Source organism: Suillus fuscotomentosus (assembly GCF_016647785.1).
Source record: "Suillus fuscotomentosus strain FC203 chromosome Unknown F5891scaffold_226, whole genome shotgun sequence".
NCBI lineage: Eukaryota > Fungi > Basidiomycota > Agaricomycetes > Boletales > Suillaceae > Suillus > Suillus fuscotomentosus.
The window spans coordinates 1-25077 of record NW_024539738.1 but is presented as its reverse complement, the minus strand read 5'-3'; the positions used below and the strand labels follow the sequence as shown (position 1 = coordinate 25077).

The following is a 25077-nucleotide window of genomic DNA, read 5'->3' as shown; positions in this document are numbered from 1 at the left end:
CATTTTCAGCTACAGCATCTGCAAACGTACTGAAAATCATGGATAACATCCAATACTTTTATGAGTGCTCCGACAAAGCACGAGAAAATCAAATCAATAAATCGTTCAGTGCGGCATGGAGAATAGCTGCCTCAGAAGCCGATCGGAATGATGCTGAGAATGACTTAGAAGAGATAGATGAGCTGGCTGGCGATGAAGACGAAGACGATGAAGAGTCAGCACAAACCGTCACAGAGTCTGACATCGAAAATGCCCTGCAAGATTGTCACTGTACACGCGACTTGCTATATGCTGATGTAGCAGTTAATATCGCAGAAGACTTCGCAATTTTCAGTGAGGCCACTATCCAAACTGCAATTTGTCAACCTCGTCGTGTTGCTACCGAAAAAGAATTGGAGATGTACTTGGAGTGGAAAGAACGTATCAAGCACTGTCACGACAACAACTCGGAGCAGATTGAAGAAGCACATCACGATACCAGCTTGACATCAAACATTTCACTGATAGAACCTTCCCAATCATCTAACAAAGACGTTGGTACTGTGCAGCTCAAAGTCGGCACCGATTCAGCCAATTCCAAAAGTACTATGCAAGACATCGCTTCAGATCTCAATCGTGAACAGCTCATGGCCTACACCATCATTCGCAATACACTGCGTGCACGCTTAGCAGAAGAACATCACGAACAATTGCTGATGCTCGTCACAGGAGAGGGTGGCACCGGTAAATCGAAGCTACTCGATGCCATAACACAGTTATTTGCTGCTCACAGCTGTGAGTCCAAATTAGCTTCTACTGCTATGTCTGGCGTTGCAGCTTGTCTTGTGAACGGCACCACTTTACATTCATGGGCTGGTCTACCCCCACGACAAATGCCTCGCTCTGATAAATGGGCAACTCATCCTCGACCTGACATGGCTCGTAGACGACACGACAACATGGATCACAAGTGGTTACTTGTAATTGATGAAGGAAGCATGTTAACTACTGAACAGCTCTCAATACTGTCACAGGTATGCCTCGAATTTCAATGGCAATGCATGATACTAAATACATTTTACAACGATACATCTCAGGTCCTTGGTATTGTGCGAGCCAAGGAAGAGACTGACACTGCAATGCCTTTCGGATCAATGGATATCCTCATCATTACAGATTTTCATCAATTTCCTCCGATCGGCAATGTCAACAAAGCTCTCTTCGCAAGCCACCCACCAAATCAGAAATGTGAACTAGGACGCCACCTATTCGAGCAGTTTCAAATGGTCATCAAACTTCGACAACAAATGCGTGTCACAGATCAAGTATGGATCGACATTCTACTTCGTGCACGAGAAGGAGAATGTACAGCGCAAGATCTACAAGACATACGCAGTCTCGTGATCACAAATGATGCATGCGAAGTTCCTGACTTTAACCAACCACCATGGAACGATGCAGTACTCATTACGCCTCGTAACAGCGTTCGGACGCGGTGGAACACTTTGTCAGTTATTAAGCACTGTCAATACAGTGGGAATCTGTTATACATCGCTCCCGCAGAGGATTCCACAAAGGGCCTGCCGCTATCTATGAAACAGCGACTTGCAACTACGAAACTGCCACTGGATAAAACACAACACCTGCCTGTAGAAGTGCAACTTGCCATAGGAATGAAGGTGATGATTACAGAAAATGTCGCTACACAAGCCAACATCGCAAATGGCTCTCGAGGAACGATAGTCGACATCTTATTGGATCCTCGAGAACAAGTTGATCAGCACACTGTAGTGGATGGCAAAATCTACCTACAGTACCCGCCCTCTATTGTGATCATTCGGCTCAATTTCACCAGAATACGACAACTTCCTGGGCTTCAACTGCACGAAGTCCCTCTTGAACCTTCCGTCCATCAATTCTCTATCAGCACTAAACCTCGATATACAGTCACGCGACGCCAGCTGCCACTCACTCCAGGATACGCATTTACCGACATCAAGTCTCAAGGTCAAACTATTGACTATGCCATTGTCGACATCGGTAAGACCACGTCATTTGGACTGAGTCCCACTCATGCGTATGTTGCTTTATCGCGAAGCAGAGGCAGACAAAGCATACGTCTGCTCCGTGATTTTGAAAATGCTCTTTTCACGCGTCATCCTTCGCATGATCTCAAACTAGAAGACATGCGCCTTGATGTCTTAGCAAGACTAACAGAAGAACAGTATTTGCAAGGGAAATATGGCAGCACGGAACTGTGTGAGTCTCATGCTTTCTTCAGGTGTAACGAGATCTAAACTTGATGCTAGAGTCTGATCCGTTGTGTACAGTTCCTTCAATTTTGAGTGACGACTTTGAGCAAGAAGTTGAACAGATAGAGAATTTCGACCGACGAGTGCAAAGGAGACTCAAATTGCATTCCAGAAGGTCCTTCTTCTTAGACTTACAGAAACAAAAATCGGATTATATTCAAAGTTCCATGATTTCGCTGAGCAACTACAAGACTAATATTTCATTCAAAGTCCCAAAGCATGACGTTCCAAGCAGCTTAGTAGATCACAAACGGTGATTTGCCATGACGCCTCAGCTACACTGCTCTCTTCTGATGCTGACCCTGCCCCAGATACTTTACTCGCTTACACAAAGACAGCAGTTTAACAACCACTTCATCTCGCAAGCTGCTGGGTCCACCTGCCCACGGTTCAGAAAGTCTAGAATCAGGAAACTCCGGCACCACCCACCTGGTCAGGACTGTTTCATTATTTACAATATGCAGGCGCTGATCATGCTATTATCTGTCAGTCCATGATCTGGATACGTTGACACGTTCAGCTCACCTGTTTATCAAAAAATTGATTAAAACCATGTCCTTTTTCGCGACGTCCACAATAACATTTTCACCGTCCACCTGCACCTGTTTCATGATCAAAATGCTACCCTTTTGAGTGATATTTGTCTGGTCTCCGCTCAAACTCGCCATTCATTGAAGCACATGGTTTTCCGCAGTGTCCGTTTTTGGCATCTTGAAGAACATCGTGTACAGTGCATCCAGCGAGACATTGAGGTTCGGCACTGCTGTCAATGATTGTCGGAGATGTCGTCGTGTTGTGGTACAGTCGTCTAACTCTCGTTGTTTGACCCAATAATTGACGTCTAAATCATCCAATGTAGGCGGTCCTTTTACTCCGTCATGTATTGGCACTGGCACTCGAAAAGGCCTGTGACACGCCGAGCCGTAAAACAATCCTCTGAAAATTCGAGCGAAATGCTTCTCATTGAAGTTAGATATGTTTCGCATGGAAGATTGATTCTCTCACTGGTTTCCGACATCTTATTTCTCCCAGCAAGTACTTTACGTCTGCCCCTGTAATTCATTGTTAGCATGGTCATCCTCTCTATTTCTCAGACTTGCGCCTACGGTTCTGTGCACCACAACTTACGATGTTCTGGCACATAATCTCGTGATTATAGCGACATGCGCTGTTTAAGCAATGCGTGTTCAATCGCCATTCCACATCTACACCATGGAAAATCTGTGTAACTGAGTCACAGCAGTTCCAATCTACGGATAAACGCAGATGTTTTTCATCGACATGGTGCCATAGTGTAGGGCAACGGTCTCTGCATGCACTTCCAATCAGATTTGTATCTTTTTCCACTCAAATGTGTTGAAATATGTTCTTTCCGTTGTTTCGCATGAGTTGACCTGCATGCGTTCCAATCCCAATACCTTGCCTCATCCATTGTGGATAAAAGCAAGTGATCCCTCCTGTGCTCATGAACACCATGTTAGCAGTGCACAGCGCATTCAGAATGATATGCAAGACACTCGTTTGTCTCTTGCAGCTGGTTACTGTGATTAAGCGATCCTTTGATGTATATTGGTCGAAGCGATCGATAAATGGGATCATGATGGTTTCCAGTGTGCGAGATACTGACAAGTAGCTCAGTGACTTGACCAAGAACTCATTCACGGTATTGAATCCACGGTCAGGAGTCACAATGTTGAGCTCCTGCACATCAATGCAGTCACCTCCTGTCAACATCGACAAAGCCGCCGATCCGATTATAACACTGTTGGAATTTCGTAGTGCGTCAATGAAAGATCTGCACCAAATCCCCGCAAATGGAGCCAATATGCATACGAAGCGTCTTTGCATGGCTTCTCGACCGATTTCATGCATCATGCGGCATGTGCGACTGATAGAATCTATATCTGTAATCCACAGTTTTTCCATTACAGCTTCGGCAATGACTGCATGGCTCGTGACTGTCTGTTTATCAGTTTGATCTTATGCAAGTGTAGTACATTGTCTTACACTTCATGATTCAGTGAGTTTCTATTAGAACACAGCGTACATACTTTGACAAGGTTGATTTTATTAGTGCGTCCTAGAGATTACATAATTGGTTTCGACAACCCAGCACGTTTGCAAAAACACGAAGGATGAGCACTTAGCAGATAGGGAAAAACAAGAAAAAAGGTACAACGTGCAGCTAATAAGAACTCGGTACAAATTTACTGCTGTGAGCAATTACAACCACGAGAACCACCCAAAAGCTCATGCGCCACATCATCATCTTCGATAAACATCAACGAGATTCCGAATGAATCAGCTAGACACCCGACAAGTACTATTACATCTCGTGAATGATTTTATCTACACTAAGAAATGATTCCACATACCTCGAAGATCAACTTGACCACGAAATTGTGCAAGAAGAGATGAAATATTAACGGCAGGAGCTGTGCGCAGAATTGAACAACTACAATTGTGCCATGCATGAATATGCAGCGATCCGCGTCGTTGAAGGATCACTGTAACTTATCAATGTAAGAATATGTCAAAATAGCGAGGAATCACCTGTCAAATAGATGCCTGGCAACGGCTCACAATTGGACAAACAACTCATGATGATGAACGCTCGGTTCTAGATAAGAAGCTAAAAATTGTTAAGTCGCTAGACGTATCATGCTGAAAAAAAAGACATACCAAACTGCGCCATTTATGTTAAGAACATACATCATGCATTACAAACAAGATGTCGCTTGACAATACCCCTATAATGAACATCTCAACTACAAACCATGAAGATCTTCGACTTTGCCGCACACCACAGAGCTTTAAAAGAAAACCCAAACTACGCAATCAACGCCAAAATCTTGCAGTGTGCTGAGTGGCGTCATGGTGGATCAGGACACATCTTGACTGACAAAGACTCCGACGAGCCGTTCGTAGGCATAGCCGTCATGCACATAGTCGACTTTCGGCTGCAATGCTCACCCATAGGGTCCTTCCTGGGATCTAAGTACGGAGGAATGGAGAAAGCAAAGTACCAATTCATAGGGGGACGAACACATGGCAAAGACGGTTTCGATGAAGATTTCGCCCGAACGCATGCTCTGTTAAATAACATCCAAAATGCTATAGCAGTGTCTCATAACAAGAAAGACATGCTATTAGACGAGCAGAGCGTCAGATTTGCACGAAACATATTTGAAAAAAGGGTGAGCTTGACAAATTCGACTGTAAGACTGTTCAAAGCTTACCTGTACAACCATAAGGAACACGCTGTTCCCGATTCCCCTACAGCCAGTCGACGCACTGTGTATCTGGAGGACTTGGAAAATCCCCATGGCTCACATACTGTCGGCACGGGAGAAGAGCTAAAGATGGATGATGAAACCGCAAACTGGCCTGTCGACTCACAGTATAGTGATGACCTGGCCACTATCAAAGCTTTCTACAAAGCCGTGCCACTACGTGTCTATGATGAAAACAACAAGTTCGTCGAGCCTGAAAATGTTAACAAGGCACTCTGCAATGCAATTGCTGAGATCCACTTCACACTGCACCACTTATACCTCCCAAAAAATCTGCCACCACAAGATTCGTTCCGCGCAAACATTGAGCAGATCTTGATATTGCAGCGGGGGAAAACGACTACGAGCATCTACACGTCAGATCCTCGTGCCGGTCCTGCCAGTACAATGAAGGCTACTCACCATACGCCGCCGCCAACAGAAGCTCCTCCATCCAAGAGACTCCATACAGAGGAACAGACAGTCACCAAGGGAAAAGAGAAGGAACACGACTGAGGATTTCGATTGGCATCAGATGTTTACTACTAAAAAGCAGAAATGTACTCAATATTTGTAACTCTGCAGAAATAAGTGTTTCGGCATGTCTGTCATTTTGAGGGCAGCAACGAGTGGGTACAAGAACTTGATATGCATCATAATGAGATAAACAGGAGACATGATTAGGCTTGTGCGAGCGCCACCTATTTACACCGTTCGCCACCCGGTACACCAAAGGCAGTTACTAAGTGAGGAGGGCAGAGCTACAAGCACCGTCCGATAACCATAGCCACCCGCAAAAGTAAAAGGGAATCAATTCATGGAGGGCAGCAATACCGGCATTTGCCAAATTTCAAACTCCTCCCGAATACGGAAATGCGTGAGACCACTCTGATTCGGCAAGCAAGGTCAGATTCGGCATCGCCGAACCCTAGTTGAACAGATCCAGCGCCATAGGTATTCCTACCTGCTTACAGTTACTGCTACTACTAGTACTATGAATAAAAACCCTGCTCAGGCCGAGGCTGGGCCTTCTTCCTCTCTGCCTGTCAGTATACGTCGCAGACAAGCTCAGCAGGCTATCGTGAGGCGAGCTGCTCAAGAAGCCAGAGAAGAAACTCGTCGAAAGAGAGAGGCTCGCCATCTTGATCGAGAAAAGTCAGCAGATGATACGAGTTCTTCGATGGTAAGTGCCTCTTGTTTTACATTGAATCTACTTGCCGCAGATACTTATTCTCAAATTCACTGCTTTCTTCCAGTCCAATCACAACTTTTCACAAGCAGGTCCTTCTGAATGTCAGCATGACAACATCGACGATGACGGTCTGCCAGATCCGAGCCTTCCACGGCACTCTCCCACTCCTCCACCTGACGGAGACTTTTTCCTGCAGCGGTCACCATCTCCAGGTCCTCCTCCACCTGACGAGGACTTTGTACTGCGGCGGTCACCATCTCCGGGTCCTCCACCTGCCCAAGCTCTTCCAGAGCACCAACGTGTTGCAATTGATGTCGACAAGCTTGCAACTCTCGCAATACTCCCCAAGATGAAGGATACAATTGAATTTATTCGTGCTTTACAAAATGCTTCCCTTGATGACCCTTGTTCGAAACTTAATGCTGCTGCTTTGCACCGTCTTCGCGAACCTCACCAAGCATCCGGAAGTCGGTAATCCAGACTTGCACCCAGTCGCAAGCTGAACAGCATGATAAGAAGATGAAAGCCTCAAGTACATTTGTCAAACTATTAATGAGGCATCGACCACACTTAATTGCACCATCGTAGCGTGGCGCGCATGCGAATGCAAATCGTGCGTCGAATTTGCGTTTTTGCAAGATCTATTGAAGCCCATCGATCCTGCCGCGGCTAAGCACAAGTATGACCGACACCGATTTTAAGGCCATTGAATTATCAGTCATTTGGACCGAACGAATGGAAAGCAAGTGGAATAGAAAGTAGAGGTAGTGTGTCTGAGCTCACTGCTCAGACAGCTGATAGAATAATGGCTCCGCAACGTAATGACTAGTCGACTGTTTGAACACATAGATGAAGGAGGAATAAGAGACGTGGAGGCGAGAGCACGCGTGAATGAAGAATGCAATGAAGACGACACTATTGGCATGGGACCATTTTCCCAAGTGAACTGCAAGGATTGATTACGGCGGAGTTGATTGTGCAGATTAGTAAGCAGATGTAAGCAGGGCGGCGTTGCTATCGACGTGCTCTGAAAGGGTCGTACCCGCGAGGGTAAATTCAGTGGATGGACTGGTATCATGCTGCGGTTCTTGTTCCGAAGCGGAGGAAGAGTGCACAAATCACGCTTAGATTGATGAGCTTGGCATCAGGTTTGAACTCGATGCCGTCACGTACGTCATGTGAGTGGGAATACAAATAGAATCGTTTTCAATTTCCAATTCACCAGTTATGGTTTGAAAATCTATTTTTATTCAATCAAGGACTATGTACTTCAAGGGCCTCGAGAGTGTCAAATGCACCATCATGCCCATTTTGGCGATAAAACTTGAAGCACTGGACCCGGCTCTACCCTGCGCTCACGAGAGGACGAGGAACCTCTGGCTGCTATGGCTGAACGGAATGGAATGAATGCGTCTAACACGTGTCGTGCTACATGTCTATGTGTGATTGGGACCCTTGGAACCTTCGAGAGCGCTGAACGCTGGTATATGAACACTAGATCATCATTATACACTCCCCATCCTCGAATATGACCATAATCTCAAACGATCCCAGTTGGTGGCCCTTCATCAATTCAAATATTTTTAACAGCTATTGGTTTGGTTCGTCATATTGTTTGCTAATGTCTCGATCTATCCAACATCAACTTGTCACGGTAGTTGCCACAAGCTTTGTGGTGGTATACGATTGGGGTGAGCAGCAGTGTTCTGAAATCGCTGATATTCTCATGATATTTCCAGTATTAACACTCCCACAAGAGGTAGGTCGATGCTATTGCCGCCAGAGCACCCAACTTGCTAACAAAGCTATCATAGATTGACCTCATTTGGGTGAGTCCCAGAGTCCTATATCAGAACAAGAACATTGAATTTGTGACAGACCCAACGCTGGTCTCTCATGACTGTGCTGTACCTAGTCGTCCGTACCTCATTTTATACCATAGCATGGTTGGCGGTTGTGCTGACTCCAAAATGTTCTAGATACGCTATGTTGGAATACCATATTCTGTGTATGTTAATCGAGGCCAAAATGTTGTTGCTGTACTGATGGCCCGTCTCTCATCATCAGTGCTACCATTCTGGGTATGTCTCATATGCACCGTGTTCGATTCTTCTGACCCGCGGCACACAGGAAACACTACGTTGGCCTCGTTGACAGATGCAGTGAGTATTCCGCAATCATTTCATTCCTATCCAATGAATACATTCATTTGTAGGGGTGAGTGCGATTTGACCATTGGACTTGGCTCGACATAATGAGTCAATAGGTGTAAGTCAAAGCGTTTGATCCTAGTACGAGAGTGACCGATAATCGGGTGTTTCAGGCAATATCATAGTCTATGCAACAAACGGGACAAATGTGGTCGTAACTGCCATGTTGGGAAGTGAGTTGCCCAGATGCGCACTGATATTGCCTCGACTGAAATATGAGCCAAGTCATCATGATTGCTCGGCTGCATGCAATGTATCAGGGATCTAGGAGGATGCTTATCTTTCTTGTTATCATCTTCCTGGCTGTAAACATTGCCTGCGGAGTAATCACGATCATAGGACTCAAGTATGGTTTCGTATCGGGTAAGCTTCAATTATTGAATTGAAGAACACAGCTCATTGGACTGATACCAGGGGAAGTGATAATCTCTGGTATTCATACGTGCCATTCCGGATTCGAGGGGGATAGCCAGCTTCTGATATCAATGATCTGGATCCTCAACTCTGTTTGGGAGGTCATCGCACTGTGTCTCTCAGTCTGGATCGCTGTGAAGCACTTACGTGACCTGCGACGACTCGGCCCATTGACGGGATCGCCCATCGGGGACTGTTTCAGAGTGCTGATAGAATCTCACGTGCTTTATTTTGCGGAGTGAGCTTGTAATGCGAATGTACTTATCGTTTTCTGCTCAAGTTCCGCATGTGCTAGCTTTGCCGGTGTCTCTTGCATCCAGCTTGTCAATCTCTCTCCAAAGTTCGAGGTGCGCCAACATGTCACTGACATCTACATGTGACCACTGCTCATCATTTCTGTAGAATTCCAATTCTGCAGCAGTTGCGATACTCAATGATGCTTTTCAAATTTTATTGTCCGTGCAGATGTTTGTACTGGGACCACGCCTCATCCTCAGCGTTCGACAATATCACGCTAAACTCGTAGTTGAATTGGACCCGGAAACTGGCATGAATTCAATCGCCCTCCAGGAGCGTGTGCATGTACCAACTAGTAGTACTGTGTAGGAAATGGTTGTCGAGTGTTCCCCATGGAGGAGATATTTGGTTGAGGATCCGTCATATTTATTCTAATTATGGTCTCCAAAGTATATTCTGGACGAGGTTTACGTAGAGGAACCCATTTCTTGTTGTATCGCTAAGTACTGGAAGTCGGTAATCCAGACTTGCACCAAGTAGCAAGAGGAAAAGCATGGCAAGATGAAAAGCCACAAGTACATCTGGTGCACGAAATGCCCAGTCAACAACAAAAGAAATTCAAATTATGTTCGCGTCGGACTATACCACATCCTACATGTTGGCGCACATAAGCCCACCATGACGAGCGGTATCTCTTGATTTAGAATCGATTTCCACAGGGAGAGGGAGGTGCAACGTACATCAACAAGCACATTGCTTTACAAAAGAAGAGTCATTAGACGCAAAGACTAATCTATTGTCTGCATACTGCACTATTGGCGACAATGGGCCCTGTGTGAAGATGCACAATAGAGAAAAGGCACGGGTCGAGCCCACAGTGGGACTAAATGGTTGGTGGTTATCGAGGAATAGCGGCGACCGTGACAAGCTTCCTTTCGTCTAACGTCCATGCCAAGCCTATCGGGGTAAGCCGTGACCAGGTCTACTATAGCTCTCTGATGTCGCCATTGAACTTGAGAGCACGAGCTGTCAAGTTCAACGCCGACTCCGAGTCTAGGGCTCGGGGAATTAGGGTTCCCGCGCTAATTGACCGGTGAGTTAGCATGACCCTCTACGAAGGCCAAGTGTAAATTACACCTAATTGACCCATGGCTTTTTGGCGCTGGTTTGCGCTAATTTGCAGGTAAATTGACTGTAATTTACACCACCTATGACCATTCCTCATTGAGGATGAAGTTGTACCTTGATCGGCCGCCACTTTTGCTGTCGACAGACCTGTCACCTCCGCGAGTAGCCATGGGTTGTATGGGGTAGTCTGACAGAATATTGAGGAGGTACGTGGATGATATGACAATATGTTCACCCGCTTCAAACTCATTTGTTTTTGCGCCAACTAAATCCACATGGTCCGTGATATCACCATCATCAAACCAATTCGCATCTTCATCATCCGAGTCTGGACATATACCTTGATATTCATCGTTCGAGCTCGAAATAAGGTCTGCGGTCGTGGTAGGTGGCCGAGTAGGCAGCGGGACAACAGTTGGTGGCTCATGTGATTGGGCGTCACACCAGATTATTGGATATCCAGGTTCATTCCGTTTTGGGTGCTACTGGCACAATATCGCTGATCGACGTCTATTCAAGCATGATTTGACGATATAGAGCATGACGATTTAGAACAGACTTACGAGGTGAGCATATGCCTCTGTCAAGAATGAATGCGGAGTAGAGATAGGAAGCGGGCTTCAAGTCAGGACCCGGAAGGTATCAAACGCTCCTGGGAAAGTATCAGTAAGGCGCTGACTACAACTTGAATATTTTGATATACATACTTTGATCAGGTCACGTCGGCTCTATCATGCCACCACCCGAGCGAAGCATAAGAAGAAGCGGCAGCGAGTCGTGAAACCCAGTGAGAACCGGACCTCACCGTATCGACGGAAAACGATGGATATATTTACAAATATTGTCAAAGCTACGCAAATCGTGAATTCAGCATATTATCGAGAAAGTTGACGTGCGTCGTCTCGATCAAAAGAAGCAAACACACAATTTTGTCAATATTTTCTTGCACATTTTTGCAGACATAGGTCAATCAATCAATCGAACACAGCGAAATTCGAATCACTTGTCACTTGTTTGTGTTGTTTTTAACTTGATAAGTGTACGCGACGCGCGTCCTTACTTTCAACTACATACTAGTACGATGGCTTCATCCCAGGTTGATCTGGTCCTGGGCCCATGTCTCTTCCTGTGCCCTGTGTTTCGCTGATTATCGATTACTCATGACGCGAGCAACTCTCTGGAAGCTTCATACATGCAAACACAGCAGATACCACTCCCCAAGACCGTCTCGATCATGGCAATGACACTGTCGACACGAGCACCGAGGACACAGAAACACCTGTATAAGTAACATGTGCAACCATGGTAAGTCGCCAACTCGTGCTTGTATTATGTTCACAGATACTGATGGGATTGTAGACCTCCTTCCCCATAACAAGAACCCTCTGTAAGTCTTCAAAGACCTTGTTCAAACTGGCACTGACTTGGGTACATGCAGTGCGAAGCTTGCTGAGCGAAAACGCGAATCTACTGTCCCCAATCCTGCAGTGACCCAGTACATCGAAGAACGGAAGGTATGTCATGTGTCGATCTAGAACATTGTATCAACCTTTGACCTGGAATTTTGGGCTTAGGTCACTCTGCGCACACCGTTGGTTGAAGCAGATTGTCGCAAATGGCTCATCAGCCAATTTCAGGATTTACTGGTCTGGCCTGATGAAAGAGAAGCAGCTGGTACGTACTCCTACATCTGCAAACTAGAAATTTCTTCACAGATATGGTAATTTTCGACAGTTTCCCACAGCCACCCAAAGTGGCGACAGAGCTCACAGAACGTACAGCCCCAGACGCCAAAGTGGTCACAGAGCTCACAACCGGGTCAGACTGTTCAAAATAAATTCAATGGTTTCCAGCTCAACGGCCTCAATCTTTTTAAAGTGTTGAAGTCTACTAGTAGTACTAGTACTTAGTACTTAGTACTTAGTAGTAGCAGGCTCGGAACTTCCTTTTAATTGCTAGCTTGAATTTGCACATTGTCCCCAATTACGATACAAACATTATATTCAACGAAATACCAATATATAGTAGTAGTACTGTACATACTAGTACTACTAATGCGCGCGCCGAACTTGAACACAAAAGAATAAGAATAGCTCGAGTCATCAGTCTAAAATTACTGATACACGACGGTTGGATTGTTCTGTGATAAGACATGAAGTTTGCAGTGGCGAATGTGAACAGATATGACTTACCTTGCAAACTGCATGGCGCAAGTGAACGGTGAGAAAGACCGTATTTTTGAAAAGTAATTCGCATATACCCTAATCCTATATCTGCTTTGTCGAGCTTTTTCTTCGAAACGTCGGACTGGTGCTTAGAAAGATTCGCCATGATTTCGCATTCTCGCACTACACAATCCGCTAGCACCTTCTCCGCCCTAAATACATCCCGCCTCGCCCTCGCTAGGTCCATGACGAGGTTGGCTTCAAGTTCATCGGTGTCGTTGATTGACTGTAAGTACCATGTTACTTAGAGCGAATGCGATACAATATGATTGACTTACCATTGACCTGATACCATCGGCTATATCGTACAGGTCAGAAATACCGCTGGAATCGTGACAACACGAGTGACAACTTGGACATTGCTGAACAGAGTGTGTGCGCGTACAAGGCATCAGGCGCGAAGATGATGATGGGATATCATTGCTGAGATTAAGACTGATTGGTGGGGCTGACATTTCAGAGAAACAAAGAGTAAGTTGTTGATTATGAATTGGGCTTCTCACGACTCACGAGTGTCGGACTTTGCGAGGACCATCATGTCCAATTTCCAGTGTCCTTCATGCGGTAAAGCCAGTTTCAGAGATCAGGTTGCTGTTGCTCGTCACATGAGCCAGCCTCGCTCAGGATGTAGCACCTGGCTACAGGATTTAATACGTCTGTGGGACCTATCTGACGATTCTATGAATACAGATGACTTGGACGGACCGAATATTCCCGGTGGTGGGCCTCAGGCTGAGGTTGAGTTCACATTCGGAGATAGAGACGAGTCATTTGAAGGTAGCGGTGAGAGTGGTGGCCAGGCCTCTGAGGAGGGATTACTTCCGAATGGTGCCTCAGATTTCGTCGACCAATATCCCGAATCTTCTCGGACGTATGGCATGGGGTACACCTTCCTCGACTTATTCAATTCTGATGAGAATAGTGTGTACTGTGCCAAGAATCCCTATTACCCATTCAGTGGCCGGAAGGATTGGGAGATTGCATCGTGGTTACTGCGCTCAGGATTGAGCATGGGGAAGATAGACAGTTTTTTATCACTCGACATAGTAAGCAAATTGTTTCATTTTCATTACAATTCCGATGATAAGTCTTTTGTCAAGATTAAGGGTCTTCCAATATCTTTTTCCTCGGCCAAGGAACTGCGAGGCAGAGCAGAAATGTTGCCCAGTGGTCCACGCTGGATGTCCCAAGTGCTCTCTACGAGTCATCCCACCAAATCACCCGTCGTTTTGTACTGGCGTGATCCCTTGGACTGTATTTCAGCCATTCTGAATCATCCCTTTTTTCACGATCGGTTAGACTTCACGCCTCGCAGGGTCTATACTACTGCACAACGCTTGTGTCGTGTATATTCAGAATGGATGACAGGTGATGACGCATGGAATATGCAGGTATATATTCATGTTTTGCACCAGTCGCTGAACTTAATGGTTTCTCAACAGTCTGCCCTACCCAAAGGCGCAACACTCCTTGGAACCATTCTATCATCCGACAAAACGAATATATCCACGATGACGGGTGACAGAGTTGCACACCCGCTTCTCGTCAGCCTTGCGAATATCAACATGTCCACACGACTCAAGACATCATCCAACTCCTTTGTACTCACCGCCTTGCTCCCCGTACCTAAATTTATACATAAGAATAAACGCATGCGAGGTGTACTCGAGGATCGCTTAATTCATGAATGTTTAGATATCGTCCTGCGTCCACTCAAGCAGGCTGCACGTGAAGGAGTCATGTTATCAGACCCTGTTGGACATAGCCGCTATTGTTTTACCCCCCTGGCAAGCTATATTGTCGACACTCCAGAGGCTATGATGCTAGCTACTGTCGGTGGGAAAACATCTCCGGTCACCATGGCCATGTTCAAGCAGTTCGGAGACCCTTTCCGTCACGAACCTCGCACGAAATCAACCACACTTGCACAGCTGGCTGTCGTTCAAACAAGGGCAGATCCCAACGATATTGAAGCCTTCTTTCGCGAAGCGCAGAAATTTCGCCTGAACGGTGTCTCTAAACCTTTCTGGCAGGACTGGACCCTTGGTGAACTGTCTCATTTCCTCACTCCAGAATTTCTGCATCTCATTCACCGAGAATTCTACGATCACGACGTCAAGTGGATGATTTGTGCGGTCGGGGATATGGAAATTGATTTCCGGTTTTCTGTGTTGCAGCCCGTCACTGGCTTTCGTCATTTTTACGGTGGTATCTCCAAGCTAAAACAGGTTACAGGTCGAACTCAACGTGACATTCAGCGTTCGATCGTTGCAGTCAGTGCGGACGCAGCACCTAGTGCTGTGATCACTGCTGTCCGAGCATTGATGGAATTTCGGTATCTCATCCAGTCACCACGTATTGATGAAGACGACATCAAGCGCATTTCTGGAGCCCTCGATGAATTTCACGCCAATAAACACGCTATCACAGCTGGAGGATTTCGTCGAGGCAACAAGAACAAAGTTATCGATAACTGGTACATTCCAAAATTGGAGCTCATGCAGAGTATAGTTCCCAGCATCCGCAACACTGGTGTCGCCATGCAATGGACTGCAGACACAACAGAGCATGCACACATTACAGAGATTAAAGACCCCGCGCGATCAAGCAACAACAACAACTATGATCCTCAAATTTGTCGACATCTCGACCGGGTTGATAAGTGCCGTCGCTTTGACCTTGCAATGAGTCTCGTGGATGGTATGGCAAGCTCGAGGCTACAGGATGACAATATTGGTGATGATGTTGACTTTGATGCGGATGATGATGATGACCTCCCCACGGAATTTACGGCCACTATAAAATGTCCTGGACATTCGCGCCCAATCACCAATTACTTTGCGATTGCGAAGATCCTCCAGCATAAGGAGGTTGGGACTGTCCCTCTGCCATTGCGCACATTCGTCATCGGACGCACGGCCTATCATCTCACATATTCCCCATCCATCAGATCCATCTCCATCAACGATGCTGCTATCAAATTCGGCCTTCCTGACTTACGGCTGGCCATTGCTGATTTTCTTCGTCGCGAAGCTACCCACGGACAGAATTATGTCCACACAATTGGGGGAGCCAGGAGGGCTGGACCTACTGCTTCCCTGCCATTTGATAAAATTCAAATCTGGTTCAAACTTCGCCTACAGGACACAGAGTTTCACGACAGTAGCATCATACGGCCCGCGCAGACCCTGAATTGTGTGCCGCCTTCTGATGTCTGGAACTCTGGTAGGTACGACTCAGCTATTGTGAACAACGAGTCAGGGTGCCTTTGGCCTGCTCATGGTCTTCGTGGTATGTTACAACCTTCTATCATGCTGAATACATTCTCACTGTTATCTTTCAGGTCACACAATTGGTCAAATTAGACTTATCATGCGTCCAGTTGGAAGAATCAACACGGATTGGTCATGGGAGGACCGTTTCCTTGTCTATATGTACCGGTGTAGGGATTCATTTCTGGCTGGGCTTGTAGAGACTGTTTTTACCTTACTTTATGTTGGCACTTTTGTAGCTTACATAATCAAGCAATCTTTTCACCAGTTACCAGTATGAGTCTGAGTGCTCAGTAGTTTTCTATGATATTTCCTCTCCTCTGAGCCTTGAGCCTGGTCCAGAAACCCTTTAGGGTCGAATAGCAGCTAGGTTCTGCAAGACCCAACATATTGTTCAGACTCACCATCTGAATTGTTGTACCTTCACCGGTTTGATGGTACAACAAGCGCTCGTGATCCTGCCACACAGTTGCACTCGATCAGAAGGGCGAAACGTTCCAACGGTACATTAGTGGGCGATATTATACCACTGACGCAGATCAAGGCTCCTGTTAATCTCATTCCTCGCTTTGGAGCCAGTGCAGACAGCCGTTTTACCTCACAGAACAGCATGGAGCACGCGTCAGAGTTTTGGGTAAATAAATTTTGGGACAAGAACACATTCTTTCCGCTCTCTATGTAGCTTCCTGCCTGTATTTTTAACTTTTGTGCTATTGGTTGTCAACGAGCTTCTTTCTGATATATTCTTAGTTCAACGAGCATTGATGGATGTAGTGACGCCGTGCGATAAGGGCATCTTGTTGCTCCCACCGTTGTCATATTATAGCTTAGAGTATACCGAACAAATGCCACCTCAGTTCTTTTTCAGGACGGGTGGCTACGGAATAAAGTTGTCGTCATTGGTCTCGCTCCCTGCCGCTGTTTCAGGCGATGCCCTTACAATGAACAAGTACACGGCCGAGGAACTAAATCGTCTAGTTACGCAGGAAGATGAACCCTCTAATTCGCAATCGCTAGGACACATGCTCTCTCATATCTTTCAGCCTTTCAGCATACCTCTACCGGATCTATCTACGCTCCAGATCCCACTCAAAAACATCCTTTATCACAACGAACGTACCAAAGCAAAATTCAGCAAAAATTCACCAGATGACCTGGTGCCATTGTACGATACTGATGCGCAGCTATGGAACTGGGACCTTCCAACTCTTGCTCCCACAAACGAATCTGAATCAACAACTCACTCTCAACCACCTGAAAGCTTAGATTCGGAGGGCAATGCAGGGACCGGCGAAACCGCAAAAGCAACTCACGAAGAAATTTTCTCATCATTCTTCAACGCTTTGGCTATCTGCTTAGCGAAGGCAGAGCCCAAACTACTAGCCAACCCCACTGCGACGCGCACGTGGACTGCGGCCCACGCACATAAAGCATTACCTGGTAGTGAGGTGAAGCGGAAACCCGATCTCCTCTTGTCAGACGAGATCACAGCAAATTGGGGGAATATCAGGGTATCGGCTGAGCTGACGCACAGTTCATATCAACCTGCGTTGCGACTCGTGAAAGCTGCTGATAGTCATGCATATCTCATGCTGAGCGAGCAGCCTTGGAGGCGCTTTGCGCTTGTACTATCACTCACCAACGAGTACCGGGAGCTCAGAGTCCTTTTCTACGATCATGCCGGTGGTGTCGTGTCCCCTGCCTTCAATATCTACCGAAAACCAAGCATTGTTGCTCACATTATTGCTGCCCTTCGTTTCGGCAGCCTCGAGTGCATAGGCTATGACTTGACAGTCTCCTTCACAAGACACATTTCTCCTCCCCAACGCCATGCCAATAACTATCGTCTGATCAAGAACCTCCCTGCCAAACGGCAACCTGCAGATCACGTCATGGCTGCAGCCACGTCTGAGCTCCCTTATCCACCACCCGGTGATGTTGAGGGTGCACCAAGCGCTGTCATCGAGACGATATATCCCGACTCAGAGCCCGAGTCCGAGCCAGAGCCAGAGCCAGAGCTAGAGCCAGAGCCAGAGCCAGAGTCCGAGTCCGAGTCCGAGTCAGAGCCGCATGCTGACGATGGTATGCACGTTTCTATGAAGAATCTGGAGGATCCCCACCTGGTACAAGCCACTGCCATCTCCAGCGCCCCCCTTCTCAACCTCGCATCCCAAGCGCCTGAGGAGCCTGACAGTATCTATTCTGCTACACCCCATCCTTCACAATTCCCGTATTCAGCTCAGTCACCTGAACCGTGTGGCAAAATTCGTGTCAGGGACACGATCTACACAATCACAAGGATCCTGTTTGCGAGTCGCGGCCTTGTTAGTCGCGGAACTGTCTGCTACTTGGTCTCTTTGGATGATAAGGAATTCATCATCAAAGACCATTGGGTTCAGGGTAAGGAGGATCAGGTGATCTTGAATGAGATCGAAATGTTGAAGCGCATGTCTGGCGTCCCTGGCGTTCCCGAGTTGGTGGATTGGTGGGTGGTTGAAAGGTCGAATGGAGAACCCAATGTGACCAGCAAATATCGAAAACAACCGCAGCGCCTAAGTATTGCAGGGACCAGTCGCTCACACGTTCGACTTGTCTTGACGCCCTGCGCTCGCCCCCTGCATATGTTCCGAACTCTTAAAGAGTTTGTGAAAGCGCTGAGGGACATTGTCATCAGTAAAGTGTTTTTTTTTGATTGGCAATCTTTGAACTGACATATCTAATTTCAGTTCAACGCACGGCGGTGGAGGAACGCAAGGTTCTACACCGCGACTGCAGCTTAAATAACGCAATGATTGTAGATCTGTTAGGAGGTGGTAGTAAAGGGTTTCTAATCGACTGGGAGTTCGCAGTGCGCATCAACCCAGATCTGAAGTATGCCATCGGTGGTACGGTAAGTGCGTTCAGTTAATTACAGTACGTCTAGTACTGATCTGTTCGTCCAATCTACAGGGAACAATCCCGTTCATGTCTCGCGGGCTTCTTGCCCAACTCTCAGATGCACAACAGGCAGCGCTGGGCGGAAAGAAACCGAAATATATCCCGAAAACGTCTTCAAACGCTTTGGCGTTGCCTGTATCGCATGTCATTCAATGCTTTTCAGACGACCTCGAATCACTTTTCTTCGTCTTCATCTGGATTTGCATCAAATTCTGTGGCCCCCATGGCCAGGTACGCCAGGATATGATAGGAAACTCAATACCTGATCGCTGGAACAACATGGACCTCGAATCCTGCGCGGCCTTCAAGGGCAATTTTTTCGCAACTAAGAAGGAGGAACGCCGTCTTGTAGACGAGATCCATCCTTACTTCAAAGACTTAATCCCTCTCGCCAAGGAGTGGCGTACGGCTTTGAAGGACAACATGGAGAACCCTGTTTCCTTCAACACCATCCTTACATTATTGAACACTCATCTTGACCGCCTTCCGGATGACGAGGAGCTCATTTCCACTGTCGAGACGCTCAGAAAATCTGCTGCTATTCTCGCAGACCGTGTCGAGAAGCGTGCCGCTTCGCAATCGTTCCCCATGGAATTACCCAAGCGTCGGAAGGCTGATGGTATTTCGGAGACTGACAACGAGTCAGACGGTTAGCATACATACAGGCTGATTATTCAACGTAAACATCGTTTTTCATTACTACTTTGTTGTACTCTCATTCTCACGTTGACCCGATGTACTGCGTTTTTGGTTGTTGTGACTTGTATGACTTATAAATTATGTTTCTTGGCAACTTGACTTCACACATTTATTCTCATCAAGATGAGTCACTCAAAACATGCAGCATTGATTATTACATGGTACGCGCTTCAGTGTGATGTTGCACACATTTTTGAAATGTAATACTGTCCATTACTCGCATCAAGGCCGTTCTGTTGGTCCACCCGGCGCCGAGACATGATATTATTATATAAAAGACTGGTGAGTTTGCGACTTGATGAATCGCTAGACTCAGGCTTCACCTCTTTCTCTATCCTCTGTGTAGTTGCAATCATGCCTCCTCGTGCTATTAACAGCCCCAAGAAGAAGAGGTCGAAGCGCAAAGGCTCAGATGCTTCAACTGGCAGGGCAGGTGTACCCAAAAAATCTCGTCAGGCTACGGACCTCACCGAAACACTCAGCGTACCACTTGTTTCCCTTGGCCTTGCTGAAGTTGAAGATGGTGCTCCACGACGTTCTGGCCGCCCCAATGCAGGGACCGGAGGTAGGAACAGCCAGCTAGAAAAGATTGGTGCAGTCCTTGAGTCTCAGTCTCGAAGTCGTCCTCCCAAGGGCTCCACGTCCCTCAGTCCTAATATCCCAGTGAACCCTCAGGCTCCGGAACCAGCTCATAAAGGACGGAAGGGTCGTTCAAAGGTCAGGCATGTAAGTATTCATTTTTACTAATGCTGATGTTTGCATTCAGGCAGTTCCTCCGCCTTATAGTTCACTCACGGTTACCAATGGTCCTGCGAGCATTGATAACACAGGTCCTGGTCTTTCAATGCACCAACCTGGCGGAAGGTTTGGTTTCGTTGCTCCTCCTAGTGCTGGCCGTAGTCTTCACGAGGCTAACAATCCACATGTCACTGTTGGCTCGAAGGCTGTCAAGAAGCGTGCTACGAAAGTAGCTCGTGATCCAAACCCACGCAATATCATACCGCCACTCACCACCTTCGTGGAACAAAACTTGGATCCGGCCCTTTTCGAGGAGGACAACAATGTCAGGCGTCAACCTATACTGCAAGAATCCCAGCTATTGAACAGTGGACCCAAAGTCAGCAGCACCAACGACAGCGATGACGAAGACGAGGACGAGGACGAGGATGGAGACGAGGATGAGGACAAGGATGGGGATGAGGACGAGGATGGGGAGAGGGAAGAGGACGAGGATGAGTCAGACGAGGATGAGCACACCAATGAGAATGGGTACCAACGTCACAATGGCCATCCAGGTAATTTCCTTTATCGTACTGAGATCCACCTGATGTTGTTCCCTCTTTCAATCTTACAGGCTTCTCAAACGAATCGCTACTTTCGCAGCCTCGAGTCATTCGTCATCTCTCACCTGAATTCGATTTTCAGTACTCCCGCGATGAGGATGATGCGGCTGCTCAGACGAGCCTCAATAAAAACACTGTAGCAAACTCTCAATCCTCGACCGTCCACCAGAACAGTGACTCCCAGGTATGCTGACATGGATTTACTGGCATTGCACTTATTCTTTTTGCTCTTAAGGGCTCTCTGGATCCTTTGGTAGGAGTGCAACGGCAACAACAGACACAATGTTCTGAGGTGAGCAAATGGTTTTTATTCTGAACGAGGCTCACAGTGATCGTTTGCATACCTCGAAGCCTAGCGACGTATTGGAGTCCCACCACAAGAAAAATGGCCAGCCCCGCCTTCCCGACCCTGAAACTCTTGAGCTGCTTCATCAAGTAGCCGAGCACGCTGATGACCAACAGGCTCCCCGGAGAAACAGAAAGATGAAACGGTCAGAAGACGGGCCCAAACCTACTCTATTAGCTTGGTACGGGCCGCGCTGGAAAAGCTTCCTTGAGCACACCAAGGGAGAATGTCGTGTGGAACACGCACTTGACGATCCGTTCCCGAGTTTTGTTGGTGATCTTCCAGGGTCAGTAACTGAAGTTCTCATCGCAACTTTAGTCATTTGGGACAAGGAAGGAAAACAATTCGAAGCTGGTGCGTGTTTGCTTCTTCTTGCGCTAATTTGTTTCATGTTGCAATCCAGGGGTTTGGCCGGAGCAAAAGTGTAACATGGCTCGATTGGTACGTGTTTCGCTCTCTTAATTTACAGTCTCGCTGATACAATAGGTCTTTATTGAAGTTATATGACGATCTTTCGACCTGGCGATCAGAACTCAAGAAAACTGCCATAGGCTTAGCACCTCTTGCATACTCACTTGTTCCCCCCGCATCAGTCCCCGCTCAAGAACGTGCAACGTGGGTCCAGAATGCTGCTTCGCAATTACTTTCGGAATCCGAGTTTTTACGGTTTGGATTGGATGCATTGGTGAGTGATTGTGCACTGACTCCGACGACATACATTAAAATCACTAGGGCAAAACAAGGAATTTCGCTCATCCTGGCCTTCGTGACGCAGTTATTGGATTCTTTTACACAGGGCCGTATCGAATTGCCCGGAAGAGGCCAGATATCTTTCGCAAGCAATTGCCCATCTCATGTTTGGCTTTGGTTTCCGCTGCGGTACTTTCTTACTTTCTGCCTTGACATCATGTATTGACATTTTTATAGTACAATTGTGTCCTCGACGGTCTCGTCAAAAACGGTCACGGCAAATCTTATCCCAAGTTCTCCGCCAAGGAATACGGCCCGATATACCGCCAGATGGTCAGAATGATCGATCAAATTCTTCAACATCCATATCACGGTCCCAGGTTAGTATCACAACTTCAGGAATGGGCTGAAACAGGATGGCAAGAACAACCTTTTTTTATTGAAATTTCGGATGCTGATTATTTTCACCCAGGGCCGCATGTCTAAAACTTGATGGCGCTGAGGAGACCAAACACACCCATCTACAAATCGTCCTCGACTAAGTCTTCGCATTCCTGTGTCCGAGTTACAGTACTACCATAGTTTGGGAGCCGTTTTTTGTTTCGTATTTTGCTACTACTAGTATACTGATGTTTCCGTACCACGTGATTGAATATATTGCCATCGTTCCTAAACACCTTGGGTGAACTGTACATAAATGAATGTGTGCACAATGATTGCTCTCTGAGTGCTCTGTGAGTGTCTGTACATACATAGACAGTGAAAAAATGTGCAATTTCACAGGTAGTTGTTATTTACTGGGTGGTCTGTGAGTATCTGTACAGAGATCCACAAAGTAAGGAGCTACTGTGACAAACTGGCTAGTAGGGACCAAGCTGTAGAGCTTGTGCGCTGTACAGCTCTGTACAGCTCTGTACAGATCATTCTGGTTTGCAGATGTATGCTACATGTTTCACATGATTGATTTATGTCTTGCAGGATTATGATCCCGACGCGCTGAAGCTGGTAATGAACTCAACTAAATGCGCACTCATCCTGATACAGCTGTTTACATTTTTTTTCTCAGGTCAAGGACAATATATGGAACGGCAATACAGTCGACATCATCAGCAAGATCTCTTCCGGCAGCCTATACTAGTTGGCATCCACCATGGGTGCAGCGGTTGACATCAGGTGGGTTGCTGGCGAGGACCAGGTGGACAGACTGCAGCAGGTAGTATAGTTATGTATATTTCATTTTTGCGGTGTCATTCGTTTGTTCTCGCAATGTATATTAGCGTCGTTTTCATGCGATTTCCGTAGTTTCATTGTGCAATATGACTACATTTAAGAATCTACGATAGTCGACAGAAATATCATATGCGAGAATCGGTGCGAAATCGTGAGATCTCCGTCGAACAGCGTCGCTAGAAAATCGACTATAAGTCCCATTCTCTACGCTCATCTACGGAAATCTTACGTCTGTGGCTCATCAATATTTCGGCCGTTTTCCGTCGATATGGTGAGGTCCGGTTCTCACTGGGCGTGAAACCCCAGACGGCTGATACTGGCAGTGTGTCAGTTATCTGAGGACAAAAAATGTGTGCAATCAAAAAAGACACTCTAGAAGCCTTTGAATCAGGTCTTGAGTGGGAGCTATGTCATCTTACGTTGAAAACGTATGATACTTAGATGTAGACAAGGCCGGGTCGGTGCAAACTTGCACAGGAAGATTGATTCGGATGCAGGGTATTCTTGATATTAGTAAGATCTGGTGGTTCTGGATATTGAAATGAACACCGCGTGAGAACATTTTCAATTCAGGCATAGTGCAAATCAAATTCCACTCTCAAATAGGCCGATCACCATCATGACGATTTTGGCAAAACAAGCTGACCGCTGGTATATCTAGCATGAACGCTAGACCGTTATACACTCTTAACATCTTCCATCCTCGGATATGACCCTAGTTGACAATGATCCCAGTGTGTGGCCCTTCATCAATATGGATATTTGGAACAGCTATTGGACGGGTTCGCCATATCAGTTGGTCATGTCTTGATCTGGTATTGACTTGTGGCTTCGCAGTTGCCGCAGGCGTCGTGGTGGTATACGATTTGGGTGAGCAGCACAGCGTTCTTAAATTGCTGATTTTCTCATTATATGTCCAGTATTAACACTCGCACAAGAGGTAGGTTGGTGCTATCGCCGGAGCACCCAACTTGCTAACAATATTGTCATAGATTGACCTCATTTGGGTGAGTTACAAGTCTCATATCAGAACAAAAACAATGAATTTGTGACAGACCCAACACTGGTCTTTCATGACTGTGCTGTACCTAGTCGTTCGTACCTCATATTATACCATAGCATGAACGGTTGGTGGTTGTGCTGACTACAAAATTGTCTAGATACGCTATGTTGGAATACCATATTCTGTGTATGTCAATCGAGGCCACAAAGTAGTTGCTGTACTGATAGCCATATTTCATTATCAGTACTCAAATTCTGCGTATGTCTCATGCACCGTGTTCGATTCTTCTGACCGGCGGAACACAGGAATCATTACGTTTGTCTCGTTGACAGATGCAGTGAGCATTTCACAATCATTGCATTCCTATCCAATGAATACATTCATTTGTAGGGGTGAGTGCGATTTGACCATTGGACTTGGCTCTACATAATCACTCAATAGGTGTGAGTCGGAGCATTTTATCCTAGTATGAGAGTGACCGCTAATTGGGTGTTTCAGGCAATATCGTATTCTATACAACAAATGGGACAATCGTGGTCGTAACTGCCATGTTGGGCGGTGAGTTACTCGGCTGTGGTACCTCACTAA

General features: G+C 46.5%; 5 protein-coding genes across 5 annotated transcripts; 4 read left to right on the top strand and 1 right to left on the bottom strand.

The window, feature by feature from the left end:
- Positions 1–5068: 5068 nt before the first annotated feature.
- F5891DRAFT_1283522 (uncharacterized protein) lies at positions 5069–6079 on the top strand (the record flags this gene model as incomplete). The annotated part of the gene is made up of 1 exon (XM_041370572.1): positions 5069–6079. One exon carries the CDS (start codon positions 5069–5071, stop codon positions 6077–6079), a length of 1011 nt encoding a protein of 336 aa, XP_041216795.1.
- Positions 6080–12075: 5996 nt separating this feature from the next.
- Positions 12076–12776, top strand: F5891DRAFT_1283520 (uncharacterized protein; the record flags this gene model as incomplete). The annotated part of the gene is made up of 4 exons (XM_041370571.1): positions 12076–12131; positions 12183–12258; positions 12319–12418; positions 12460–12776. 4 exons carry the CDS (start codon positions 12076–12078, stop codon positions 12579–12581), a joined length of 354 nt encoding a protein of 117 aa, XP_041216794.1. The 3' UTR covers positions 12582–12776.
- A 70-nt stretch (positions 12777–12846) lies between these two features.
- F5891DRAFT_1200231 (uncharacterized protein) lies at positions 12847–13424 on the bottom strand (the record flags this gene model as incomplete). The annotated part of the gene is made up of 5 exons (XM_041368811.1): positions 12847–12884; positions 12937–12944; positions 13005–13195; positions 13248–13267; positions 13355–13424. The coding sequence occupies 5 exons, from the start codon at positions 13422–13424 to the stop codon at positions 12847–12849; spliced, it is 327 nt and encodes a 108-aa protein (XP_041216793.1).
- A 225-nt stretch (positions 13425–13649) lies between these two features.
- On the top strand, positions 13650–16923 carry F5891DRAFT_967559 (uncharacterized protein; the record flags this gene model as incomplete). Its single annotated transcript, XM_041376269.1, has 6 exons — positions 13650–14015; positions 14070–14360; positions 14412–14723; positions 14844–16260; positions 16313–16411; positions 16640–16923. 6 exons carry the CDS (start codon positions 13650–13652, stop codon positions 16921–16923), a joined length of 2769 nt encoding a protein of 922 aa, XP_041216792.1.
- A 3308-nt stretch (positions 16924–20231) lies between these two features.
- Positions 20232–22798, top strand: F5891DRAFT_988500 (uncharacterized protein; the record flags this gene model as incomplete). Its single annotated transcript, XM_041378008.1, has 10 exons — positions 20232–20603; positions 20644–21172; positions 21232–21404; positions 21478–21512; positions 21550–21920; positions 21970–22007; positions 22066–22251; positions 22299–22445; positions 22494–22636; positions 22729–22798. 10 exons carry the CDS (start codon positions 20232–20234, stop codon positions 22796–22798), a joined length of 2064 nt encoding a protein of 687 aa, XP_041216791.1.
- Positions 22799–25077: the final 2279 nt, after the last annotated feature.